Source organism: Macrosteles quadrilineatus, unplaced genomic scaffold, assembly GCF_028750875.1.
Source record: "Macrosteles quadrilineatus isolate MER2022 unplaced genomic scaffold, UCM_ALF_1.0 Scaffold_9__3_contigs__length_116548681, whole genome shotgun sequence".
NCBI lineage: Eukaryota > Metazoa > Arthropoda > Insecta > Hemiptera > Cicadellidae > Macrosteles > Macrosteles quadrilineatus.
In genome coordinates, this window is record NW_026542602.1 from 91730965 (window position 1) to 91744852 (window position 13888).

At 31.7% G+C, this 13888-nt stretch overlaps 1 protein-coding gene across 1 annotated transcript in view; it reads left to right on the forward strand.

Moving 5' to 3' along the window:
* Positions 1-581: 581 nt before the first annotated feature.
* The window catches only part of LOC129002766 (neuroligin-1-like), a 35684-nt gene continuing 22377 nt past the window's right edge, over positions 582-13888 (forward strand). Inside the window, exons 1-4 of the mRNA XM_054430805.1 lie at positions 582-693; positions 10172-10410; positions 10799-11099; positions 13317-13469. Coding sequence (XP_054286780.1) covers positions 10306-10410; positions 10799-11099; positions 13317-13469 — 559 coding nt within the window. The 5' untranslated portion in view covers positions 582-693; positions 10172-10305. The remainder of the gene's footprint in view (positions 694-10171; positions 10411-10798; positions 11100-13316; positions 13470-13888) is intronic.

The window sequence follows — 13888 nt, forward strand, 5'->3', positions numbered from 1 at the left end:
ATACACGGTAAAAACTTACACAGTAACATATACTCAATTATTTCGTATAATCAGACTATAGTGTATTTATAAAACGTCTTTAGAAACATATAAACCATACATTACTTTTTGAACATTTTAGTCTGGGGAAAATATACTTGGTGTTTTTTTGTCATGTAGCTTGGAGTCAGAAAATTATTTTCGTGAATAGTATATATTGTTTTATATTGAGAGAAAATAAAGGATATGTATGCCCAACTTGCTTCATAGAGGAACATAGGGTTCAAACATTTATTAGGCTTTTTGGGGTATGAGTAACCACAATTGAACGTTTACTTTTAAAATAATCATAACACATAACCAAATACATTTAAAAATGTAAATGATACATCAATTCAGTTTTCATTTCTCACTACTCGTAATCGCATTTATAAGTCTGTGCGAATTCACACCATGCGTTTGGATTAAAGTTTGTGCAAATGTGCCAGTTTGATGCTAGTTTAAATTCTTATCACTTCTGATGGTAATTATAATATTGATTGTTAAAGCGCAGGCGCATGTATGGTCGGTCTGCGCGCCTAGTCAGTTCAGTAGTGGTTGTTGGACGTGCAGCATCGCTTAGGGTGTGCTCGGCTACATAGCAACATACGACGTCACTGTGCGCGTTGTAGGCTTCATAGCATACGGTGGATACAGAGGATATAATAATTTGAGGTAAAAAAACAAGTAGTTCATGTCACACACCCTGGTAAAATATTCAAACAATTTTCGGTAATCGTTGAGGAAATTTAGTTGGTTGAAGTTTCATTAGAAGTATGGTGTTGTAAAAAAATCATGTAATTGATTGTCTTTAAGGTGATAACAATTGAAATTTTATAGTTGCTTGTATTCTGTGTTGTTTTAAACAGTGCAAGTGTTTCCTGTAAATTAGTGTAGATATTTCGATAAATTTAGAGCCTCATAGCAGAGTATTAAATGCCATCTCACTCACTCCTCTTTGCCAAGTAAAATGTTTGGTACTCTAACAAAATTATTTCTACAACAAACTATTTGTTTTATTGATTAGTCATAATCGAATCTTATTATTTTAAATTTATAGTTTACTTTAGAATATAAACCACAGCTGGGATTCTTTTATTTAAAACAATAAAAATAACCTCTTTGTATTAGGTATTTTTTCGAACTTACATAGCTTCGGATTATTTAAGCTTAAACATTAAATGCAACTTATTAACAAAATCTGTAGAGTGTTGATAATAAATCATTGTCCATACTTCATTTAAATCTATCAATATTATATATCTTGAAAAGCTTTGTCGTCCAAATCGGTCAATGTACGAATCAAACATACATTCGTTGTTGTCCTTATAATGAGATGTTCATTAAAGCTTATTATGACATGTAAAATGAATTAACACTAATATACCTGTTATTTGAGACAAAAACTGTAAGTAAATTCGTATTACCATAACTTTTATGTAAAACAAATACCGAGTATACTATGTATTCGTTTCTTGAGGAATACGCTATCGATTTTTGGACAAAATACCTACATAATACAAGTTCAATTTTCATACAGTTACATGGAAAAACAAAGCTTTAGCGTTGCAAGACTGAGTAAAAGAGGGAAAAGGATGGTCAGAAACATTTAATTTACATTCGCAGTCATAAAGTTACATCGACTTGTCAAAAGTTGGTTCGTTCCTCTTTGTACCTGAAAGCCTTTGAGGCATCATTATTTGCAGTTGAAACATTCTGAGCTCTGATCTTTACCTGTGTAGTCTGTAATAAATAACAATTTGTTCGTTTATGATTTCCCAGTTTTTTTCCTTAGTACCAAGTTATTTATTTATTTTTATAAAATAGTAGTAATTGTTTGTGTATTCAACCTTTTAATGAATCATAGGTTTTGGTACCTAAAGTATTACATTGCATAACGACAATAATTGCATTTAATTGATTCTGGTAAACTTGATAATTATTGTTAACTATTCGAGTATAAAATTACGAATATTACTAAACCTATTTTCTATTTGTAGTTTAGATGTCATTAGCCAATTCTGACCACTTTAACCATTAAAAAGCGTCTACTGACAAAGACATTTGGGAAACAACTTAAAAATTGATGTTAGGAGTAAACAATATCAAACCACAATATACAAAAATAATGTCAGAGGATAAAATAATCGTGTTGGTCTCATTTCAAAGAGATGTGTTTTGCCTACATAGCCAAAATCCTTTTAAACCATAAAATCGTGTCATTTATTTATCTTGTAATCAGTTAATTAGTCATAAGACTTCAAATAAAAAAATATAAAAAAATCCTGCCGTGTCTAACTAAATTCAATTTGAATCTAATTTTTTATTTTATAAACGTTATATATAAATATAAGTTACTAGGTACTATATAAGTAATGTACATTGAAAAATCCTTTTTACATTATCCATCTGTATAACTAACAAGTATGTACGTAACGATAAGATTGGTCCCCAATATCTTATAAGAATTTTGTAAAAATAACATTTTAACACCAAGCTGCACAAAGGCTTCATTGGAAAAAGTTGTGTACGATAAAATAAGGAAAATTAATTAATTGTTTTAATTGAGTAAATATTTATTATTGAGAATAATGCTACTAGTTATATAAACGATAAACACAAATTGTGTTAATTGAAGTAAGCTGACCTTTTTCATAATATTTTCCACTTATTATCTACAATGCATACACCTGTAGAACTCAAATAATTATTTTATTAAAATTCAAAGTAACAGAATAGATGGTACTGTTGGTTGGGACTTTGATTTTCATGGTGGCAGTTCGTTTTTGGTCAATAAGGACTATTAACTGTGGTCAATAGGATTGTATCACAATTACATTATTGGAATGAGATAAACGATTTCCAATTAATCCCATTAGTTCAAGGATATTATATTAATTCACTTTCTTTTGGTAAACAAGATGCATGTTTGTCTGCTAGCATTACCTTTAGATAATGCGAAGTTTGTGAGAAAGATTCTTTTTAAATGCCATTAGTATATTTGCAGTGTTTAGCTTGTTTACCATCAAAATCAAGTAAAATTCATAAACGAGTCAAAACGTTTAAGGGGGAAATACAAAATCTTAACCCTAATGACTTTGTATATACAGTATTATGTTTTTATATATCATGTAAGGTTTTAATGAGACCTATCACATCCAAGGGTATAATTAAGTTCAATCACATGTAAAGAACAGGATGTAAATAATTTTATTTTCATCCAAAGTCAGACCTTAGAATATTTTAACTGTACCAAACAAGTTTTTACAAGATTTCACATCAAAAATTAATTACATTACTTCGTTACAATTCCTAACATTCTAAATCAACTTGTTAAAAACATGTTATCAATTAACTTTCCGATCGGATATAATCCGTTTTAATATCACTATCGTTTTAAATTTCAATTGGCCAGGTAATTTCATATTAAAGGGTAACTGAAAACACAAGACGTTTTCAAAAAACATTACTTTATTGGTTTTTTGCCAATTATAACTTTTTTACATTAAAATGTTTGTAAACTTTTAATATTTATAAATATACTTTTTAACAAACATAGTTGGCCTTGGTTTATCAGATACCCTTTACTTGTAGAAAAAAATATCAGTTAGGAAGAGTCCACTTTTATTCATACACGTTTCAATGATTCACTTAAATTCTCCCTTTACACGTCCCATCTTTTCACGCCGCTATTAATTGTCACCAATTCCTGGAGTAAACTTCACTTGTGATTTAATATATATATATATTGGTTTCTAACGGTCTAGAGTTTCTGACACAAAAATATCTTGTCTTTAAATTACTGTTATTTTGTTATTATTTGCTTTTAACGTGTTACATGATTTATATTGCTAAAATAGCGTTCACTGTTGTTATAATTGGAACATAATTTATTCTTCCTTTAAAATTAAAAGCACGAGTGTGTTATATATAAATGGTATTTAGTTACAAGATATTTCCGTCTTATTCATGTAAATGTAGTATATTTATTTGTCTTAAATTAAACCCAGATACAATTGGTTTGTAACATCCACACAGAATATTGGGTAAACATATAATGTTGTCAACAAAGTATTAGTACAGACACTGCAACAACATGATCTAAGCTCTAAAAACCTTGACATCCTAAGGAAGTATATAGTCAATTAATTGCTCTTATGTGATTATTTTATTAATTGTGTATTTTTATATTCAGGAAACTCCATTTTAAGGTAGCTATAACACTATTAATGAGAATAAATTATTTATACCTGAGATACAGCTTGTATGTATAACACACAGTTTACAAAACTAAAACTCATATTAGGCTACATTTTTTACCTTGTGTAGCTATTGCTACTTAAACGTGGTACTACTTTGTTTTTAAAAGCTGGAAGAACACGGAAGTTTTTCCCGATTATACCTGCGAGTATTCTGGGTAAAAGCTGGGGAACTTTTTATTTTGTATATGAATATTACGGTAAAATATATTAGTTTTTCTTATAAGAATTACGAATATATTTTACCGTAATATTCAGCTTATATTTTTATAGATAACTATTTTATTTTTTAGTCAGTTGTTTACAGTGCAATTTTTTAAGTGTACTCATAACTGACTTAATCAATTATTATTAAATTATTCCTACGTGAATTAATAATTATAAATGAGCTAATCGGCTTTAAATAATATTTAATTGAAAGCTATATATGGGGAAAGCTTTATTAGATGAATATCTGATAAGAAATCTATCGTAAGCAAATGTAAAACTTTGCGTCTAATATGTTATCAATATTAAAATGTGATTTTTAAAACTATAATAAAAAAGCGACTATTTTAGGTTTTGCTCAAATATTTCCGATGGACGAATACCATCTAAACTATGGCGAAAACTACTTGTCAAAGTTTCAAATGAGGACTAAGACCAAAAGTATAAGTTACATTGATATTGGTCAACAGACAAGTCTAAGTCTGAAGTCGAGTTCCAACTCAAACTTTAGTGAGCAAAGTTTTCTTCTTTGAAGTAGTTTTAACCAGAAACTGAAAAGTCACGTAGAACACAAAGTTCCCCAGTTTTACTCAGAATACTCGCCGTATAATAAGGAAAAACTTCCGTATTCTTCCAGCTTTTTAAAACAAGGACGTAGTCCCAAGTTTAAATAGCAATCGCTACCTACACAAGGTAAAGAATTATAATATGCATTTTATTTTTGTAAGCTGTATCACAAATATAAATAATTTATTCTCATTACTAGTGTTTTTGCAACCCTAAATGCAGTTTGCTAGATATCAAAACACACAATTTATAAAATAATCACATAAGAGCAATTGGCAATTTTTCTTAGGTGGGCCACGGTGTTGGAGTGTCTGTACTAATACTTTGCTGACAACATTATATTTTTACCCAATAACTGTATCGATGTTACAAATCAATTTTATCTGGGTTTAATTAAAGACAAATACATATGCTACCTTTACATTAATATGACAGAAATATTATATAACTAAGTACTTTTAATTTTGAAGGGAGAAAAATTACGTTCCAATTATAACAACATTCAACGCTATTTTAGCAACATAAATCATGTGCCATGTAGGCTAACACATTAAAATCAAATAACAAAATAAGAGTAATATAAACACAAGATATTTTGTGTTAAAAACTCTAGACCGTAAGAAACCAATAAATATATTAAATCACGAGTGAAGTTTACTTTTTTAAAACAAACTAATTGTTATTAAGTATACATAAAGTTGTTCAAAACATGTAGTTTTAGGTGTTGTGAAATTGAAAAGTTGTAATAAACTCATTTAAAGCCTTAACTATAACAATTGGTCATGTTAAACAATTAATAACAAACAAATTAACAAACACAATTAATAAACAAACAAAACAATAATAAATTAAACAATTTATTAAAATAACTAAACAATTAATTGGAGTGGTAGTTAAATCGCTCCTAAAGAAAATTAATTAGTAAAGTTGTTTAAGTGTTGTTGATTTCATGTTTGTTTACTTCGATTACAAATTAAATTGTCCGAAAGCACAAAGAATACACTTGTACTGTGTTGTTTGACGTATTACATGTGCTTTCATGTAATTTAATAACACGTACGATGCTGATAAAAAAGTTATTTAAATTCAATGGTAAATCTTCTTATGTTACTACATTTTAATGATCAGTATAAGTTAAACTAAACTAGGATTAGTGGAATAAACGAAACATCTGACTAAAACTTAAAATTTACTATGAGATAATCGTGACCATTGTAAGATCCTTTATGTGTTAAATAATAAACAATATATGTATTTTTATGCTTCATTAGTAATATTTTATTTTTCTGAAATGTATTTAACTGTTATGTGTTTTTACTAAACAAAAAGTGTAATAAATAGCAACAAAAAAAGTAAAAAAATACTAAAAGCCTATTCAACAAACTTTGATTCTATTTCCCAACCAAAATCCATCCAAGACCAAATGAAATACTGTTTTAACGATAAAAATGATCCATTTGAGGGTATCAAGTAGCTTGCACTAATCATCAGTTCTTATTCAACCATAGATAAACGGAGTATAGACATTCAACCACAAATCCAAACAAGCAGCACTAAAACAGACGATGATTGTGCACTTTCCTGTACGACAAAAGGCAAAAGTGTTACAGTAAATACTAGTAACAGAGCACAAATAGTGCATTTAATTGATTTGTAACTTTTTTTAAGTAAATGTTACATTGAAAATAAGCGTTTATTATTTGAATTTCAAATCCATAAATTACTTAAGCAAATGCAAATACTTGGTGATGCAGAAAATGCAAAGCCGATTAACAAGATATTCATTCGATGTTTTTGAGGTAATCAGCGGTAAACGAAAGAGGATTTTCTCTCACGTGATATAAACAAATATATATTATTATTGTTAGTCAATGTACCACTCGTACATAGGTGTGTACACTTGAGATAGGTTTATAGATATCCATTTGGATGAACAGGTAATATTAGCTAACAATTGAATTATAAGTTAGTTTTTAATGTATGAGGAAAACCCCGGAGCAATTACTTAGAAACATCCCAACATAGCGTGCTGACAACTTAAACACAATTAGACTCGTTGATGTGTACAAAGACACTGTGTCGTTGACTCGTCTTGGTGAAGGTTAATGTCTGTTACTGTATATTAGCTTTGATTACATCACCAATCAAAGTTTAAAGTAATTTTCCTCCCATCTAAAGATTTCAATTACTAAGGATGTAAAAAAGGCCTCAGTAAACACTATGGAAAGGAGATTGAACACGAAAATGTGAAACTGGGTGCTCAGGATAACATACCAGACTTCTAGGATTCAACTGTTCAGAAAAGGTAAGGTTTTTGTCCTAGGACGCTAGGCACGAGTCCAGGATTGTTTTTTACATTACTTCAGGCTAAACCTAGGGGTTGCGGCATTATCACTTAGATAAAATCCATTGGTGATTTGGCGGGATTTGAACCCGGGACCTTAGGCACCGAAGTCCCGCGCTCTAACCGCTAGACCAGCTCGCCCCCCCAAAAAAGGTAGGGTAGAGACACAAGGAAACTGGCCATTGTGTGAGTTAATGACTAATATATTGACTCAGATATAACAATATCACACAGTATCTCAAATAAATGATTCATAAGCTCAATATTGGACAGATAATAATGCAAATACTGTACAGAGAACATGAAACTTTGCGGACCCAGAGACACTGAAACTCACCCTGGTTCAGTCAACGTCTGTTAGTTTGAACCATTAGTGACGTCACAATTCCCACATGACGTAGACACATGACAAAGTCTGACGTGTGGTAATACGTTATATCTAACGTTGTAATAATCCCCCGTGCAATATACGATATTGAGATCTTTATGTGGAGTGCATAAGGTATATTGGTTAAATACTAACAATTGAAATACTACTTAAAAAAATCATTTTTTGTAGATACTGATTCCTGCTAAAAAATTTAAATTTTCCACGTAAATGAAAGTTAAATATACTGTTTCTTAATGAGTGCGTTTAAATAAATATTTACTTTATAATAATTACTTATCATTGACTGCACAGTACTAATAAACTTTTAATATTAAATATAACTACTTCTAACTATGAATTAAAATATTATCCATGTGTATAGTTGACTTTTTTGTCAGTATTGTTGATTAGTAAACATTTAATTACTATAGTCCTGTATGTAAATATTATTTGAGAGTTAAAATAGTTGTGGTATGGAAATAAAATGCGAATATATTCTTACATAAATAATGTCTGTGTATGTTTTATAGTAAAAGATCATATTAATATTGAGTATACAATTATCCGTCAATAAGATAACATAATTTTTGTAAGAATATATTCACAGTAAATGGTTATGATGACCTCAACTACATTAAATATTACTTTCAAAATTATTTATTTCTTCTTAACCACTGAAACATTACTGTGTAAAAGAGGGGGTTTTAATAGGATTTTAGAGAAGTTCTAGTTAGTAGCGTAGGGACGTAGAGTGGTAAAACTTATCTTTTTGAAAGGACACTGTACTTTTTTATTTGAAAATGAGAACCCTTATCAGACTGCTACCCATCCAATTACAGCCCAAATGATCAATGACTTCTGGATCCAACCTGAATAGTGCTTTCGATTTTCACGTTGAAAATTCTACTTCACAACTCAACTGTAGAACCTATAACATTCCTTCAGTATTATTGAAGTTCTAATGATCTATTAGAACACAAATGACCAATCAGGATGCATGAAAAAAGTAATTTTTGTTTTAAATACGTTTATTCGGTAAACACTTTATAGGGCTTAGTTTGTATCAGTTTAGTTTGAAATCAAGTTGTGGATGGAGGTTGAATACTGAACCAAATCCTTATGCACGCTTTGTTTACAAATGTTCTTACTGTATAGACTTAATGTACATAGACTGATAGAAACTGGATTTCATGGTTGATGGTAAAATATAACACTTCTAGAAAGGTCGTAATAACCGAACTCCTAATCCTATTAGTGGGCAATGAAATCATGATATCGAAATTGTCCTTAGTTTTACATACGTATATAAAACTGATAATCAGTTTAATAAAACTACAAAACAAAAACTGTACAAATAGGCTAATTTTTTTGATTTACTTAAAACGAATCAATATGAAACTATTTTAACCGCACTTAAAAAGCGCATTTTATTTCTATACTGTGTTCTTGTAAACATTTGCACCTTGCAAATATTGATATTCATACCCCTACCTATGAAGTGGCAATCATTAAAAAAAGTAGTAACCAATGAACATATTTTATTTTAACAAATAAATTTTATAATAACTGCATTTGGATTTGAATATCTAAACTTTTCTGTAGTTAAAGGTGTTATTTTTTTATTTTAAAGTACTCTCAAACTAATGTGGATTAGTTCAATCAAACGATCATATTTACACATTTGAATCACCCACAAAAACGTTATTCAATAATGTCATGGAAATGGAATCATAAAAAATGTCACTACAATATATTTTGTCAAAGACTAAGCTCCGCAATAACCTGGAAAATTTAATGGATTCATTCCATGGCAGAGACGTTTGATCTTATTTTATTGGCGTGATAATGAAACTTTAATAGCAACAAAATTGCGTTTTCTTTAAAAGAACACTTCAAAAAAATATTACATGTACAAGCTGGAAGAAATATATTTTTGAGTCTGTTCAAATAGTGTGTTTTAGTGTTAATAAAATTAGTCACATAAATAACCATTTCACAAGTATATTTATTTTGGTATGTAGTCGTAAATGGGAGCATTTTATAAATCCTTGAAGATTTAAACATGTTTATTGTAATCCATTAGTCCTAAATTATGACAACCATGTAAAAAAAAATTAATTGATTGATTTTCTCTCAAATTTTCCGTATTCAGACGTCACATATTATAGACGAATAAGGATAATCAAGTGACCAGAGTTTTGTATAAAAAAATCATAAATTTATAGACAATATTGTGTGAATGTAGTTATACTCTACTACTATAGTGTAAATGAGGTACATAAGTTAAGCTGTGTTGTAGTGTTCAGATCACCACTATGGGTGTCAAGCGTGAGCTACAGTCCTAGACACAAGTATACTGACGATGTCCAATGAGGTACATCCGTTAAGCTGTGCTGTAATTTCCAGATCACTTCTATGAGTGTCCAGCGTGAGGTACAGTGCTAGACACCAGTATAGTGACGATGTGAAAGGAGGTGATGATGGGTGAGTGAAGGGATGCATTGCTTGCCCGCGGGGCGCTATGGCTCGGCCTGCTGAGGATGTGGCGATGTTTGCTGGGGGTGCTCCTCTTCATCCCTGGCGTCTATCCTGGCCCCCGGTACAGCTCCAGGATTGTCGAGACGGAGAGCGGTCAGATAAGAGGGGTGGGTTGACCTCATTCATTCGTCTTGCGATTTATAAATTTTTTTGAGTAATGTAGCCTACCATATACTGAATTCTTTTATAAAAAAAAAAAAAACAATTTCCTCCTCTATTTTAATCACAATTTGGTTCGTGACTAGTTTATTCGTGGTAATTTAAGTATTAATCTAAATCATTGGATTGAATACTCATAAAAATTATCTAAGTAAATATTTGTTTTAGTAGGGCATGTAAAAAAAATAATGACAATATGTTTTATAGTGTCTCTTTTAGCAAACCTTTTTAAATACATTTAGTGAAGACAATATTCAAAAGCACTCCTTTTTTATTTTAACAATTTGAATGTAATATTTTCAAAAATATATCTTCTACTGCCAACATTTTGTTTAGATCATCCGCGAACTACCCGTGGAGCCAGTGGAGTACTTCCTGGGAGTTCCGTACGCCGCGCCACCTGTAGGGGAGCGTCGTCTGAGGCCACCACGTCCACCACTGGCCTGGAGCGGCACTCGGCTAGCGGACACCCCTGCTCCCTTCTGTCCACAACCCCCGCCACTGCGCGGCCTCAACGCCACGGCAGCGCTGCAGCTCATGCCCAAGGACCGCTTTCTGCTGCTGAGCAGACTACAGGAGACCCTGGCAGACCAGAGCGAGGACTGTCTTACTCTCAATATCTACGTCCCAGCCAGCGGTAAATAAACTGACCATAAAAGTGTATTCAAATTGAAACAAATTTTGTAGGACTGGCTGTAATTATTCTAGCATATTGCTATGTCTTTGAACTGTGTTGAGGTCGTCTTTGAATTAAGTGTTGTATAAATAATAGACTGCTTTAACTGCTCCATTTGTATGTGATAAGGTCGGTTCTAATTTAATCAGAACAATTAAAGCTAAGATAAAAAATAGAATACGGTCTTCAACTTAATTTTTTTTATTGTTTATAATGCTAAAAATGAAAGTGGCTTTGTTTAACACTCCATTTAGTGAGTAGGTGGCTCAGTCGGTAGTGTCAGGGACTTGGGCTCAAGGCATCGGTGTTCAAGGCATAGATATAGTGGGTTCATGGTCACTGCCCTACTTTTTATCAATACAGTTCACCCTTTTACTGCACCGGCTCACCCCTTGCTTTGGATAAGTTCCACGCACAGGTCCTATAGCCTATTTGGACTGGAAAATGCAAGGTTAAAAGAGGTCGGCAACTTGTTAAAAAAGGAAAAAAGTAAGTTAAACTTGTAGAAGTTAATAAAAAACACACCTTAAATAACTACATATTGGATGTTTTATTAACTTTGGTTTGAGCACACTTGACTTAAACCATTAACTATTGGATCGTTAGTCTACAAGTTAACAAGTATATAAGTTGTTATACGTCTAGATAAATTGTTTTGGGATGGAGACTTCTTTAAACCTTCCATTCGTATGTTAGTTGTGTTCCAATTTTCATCACAAATTATATCATGAATAGATTTTGAAACAGTGGAATTGAATGATAATTAGATTTATATTAGTATGCAACGCACATAGCCAAGTGAATACACACGTGACATATGGTAATGAATATTAAACCAGGTTACATATTCAACCAGGCTTTGCGATTGTTTGTAAGTAACTATTACAAAATTAATATTGTTTATCGTTAACTAGAAAATGTATTGTCAAAGTCTTATCGAAACTAATATAAGATATTTTTATTATTTTGACACCTATTAATTTGCGAGAAACATTTATAGCTCTAGAAACAGTGAAACTAGACTGTCGGCCTTAGTCACTAATAAGACTACAAGATCGTGCCACTCATCCTACACTCGTCCCCATTAATTCTTGGCCTAAAATACCTACTTTCATATGGTCGCTATTTCATTATAAAGTATTAAGTATCAACGTATATAACCAAACAATATCACAAAAAAACAAGGAATAATTATATTCCCGCATTACTTTATTGTATGCTAGGAGTGTATAATAATCATATAGCTCAGTAAACACAAATACCGTTTCTTCTGGACGTAAGTATTGAACTTAAGAACATCAAATACATTGCCTCGTATAGTAAAATAACCCCATGTGGTTTGCAGTCTTAACATATCAAAATTCCAACATAAACTACTTTTATGTACAATGACTTTAAGGATCACTATTTAGTCACTTGTTACTTAAATACGGCATCAGGCCATGCTTCTTAAAACGTAGTAAAACTTTAATTCAATATTTGCTCTGACTTTTCAGGACATGTCAAACAATAGGAGTGAAACTGTGTAGTCCTACCTTTTCTAGGAAAGATTAAAATATTTGTATTTAAAGCACAAAGAGTAAAATCTAGGTCATCCTGAATAATTTAATAATTTATTTACGTGCTTAAGCTTCCAGAACTGTTAATCAAATATTTAACCATGATAATGAATTTTATTTCATCCAAAGTCTTTATGCCACAAACCAAAGTTTTTTGAGAGAATATAATTCCATCATCATGTCTTGTTACCAAACTACAATGAATGGTATCTAGGCGTCAGTGAGTTTAAAGGGGTCACTAGTGCCAATTCCAAATTTCCAAAATTTTTAAAATGTATCATTTTGTGGTATATAATTATTTAATTTCTTGCTCAATGGACTAAGAAGTTTGAGTCCTCTAACATGCAGAATTGAATGTGGTACGCTTTTGGCTCAACTATTCACAAGCATGTTACTAAGTTGTGACTATAAAGCGATTCTGTTGAAATGCTATGATTTCTACTTTATCATATCAACTCATTACATATGCCTCACCTAAGTAATGTATTAAACTTTTTCAAATTTAAATAAAACACAACCTTATACGTTAGGTTGAAGGTAATATCATTAGTGATTGTAACCTAATATACGGCTTTCCAACAATAAGTGTCAACGAATCATCTTAGCCTTCTGATTCCAGGCAGCCGTGGCGAAGACGCCCCTTACGCCATCATGGTGTACATACATGGAGAGAGCTACGAGTGGGGAGGCGGCCATGTTTATGACGTCAGTGTGTGGTCCAGCTTGGGTCACGTGATCGCTGTAACGGTCAACTACAGACTCGGGCTGCTCGGTTGGTAAATATGTGTGTGGAAATACAGGGTGGGGCAGGGAAATATCCCTACTTTTAAGATGGCACTGTGAGTAGTGGGGGTGTGCTGGAGGAATGGGGTTAGGCTCAAATTAAGCTTTTGTTTTGGGAATTTCTAAAGATATCACTATCAGTAGTAGATATGGCTTGTTCGAGTGAGCAATGTGCTTTTGCACTCGAGATGTATTTTTTTTTCAAAAATCAGTCTATTGTTGCTGTGCAACTACGATTGGCTGTCGGGTTATCGGGTGGCCTGTCACAAAGCTGTTACAATTTGGTGTGGGTGAATTACTTTCGTGTATGTGGTGGTGTATTGCGAAGGATATTTGGAGCTCAAAAAACCGTCCGGAGTCCTGAAAACATTGACCTTGTCAGAAGATTGATTTTGCAGTCTCCTCAAA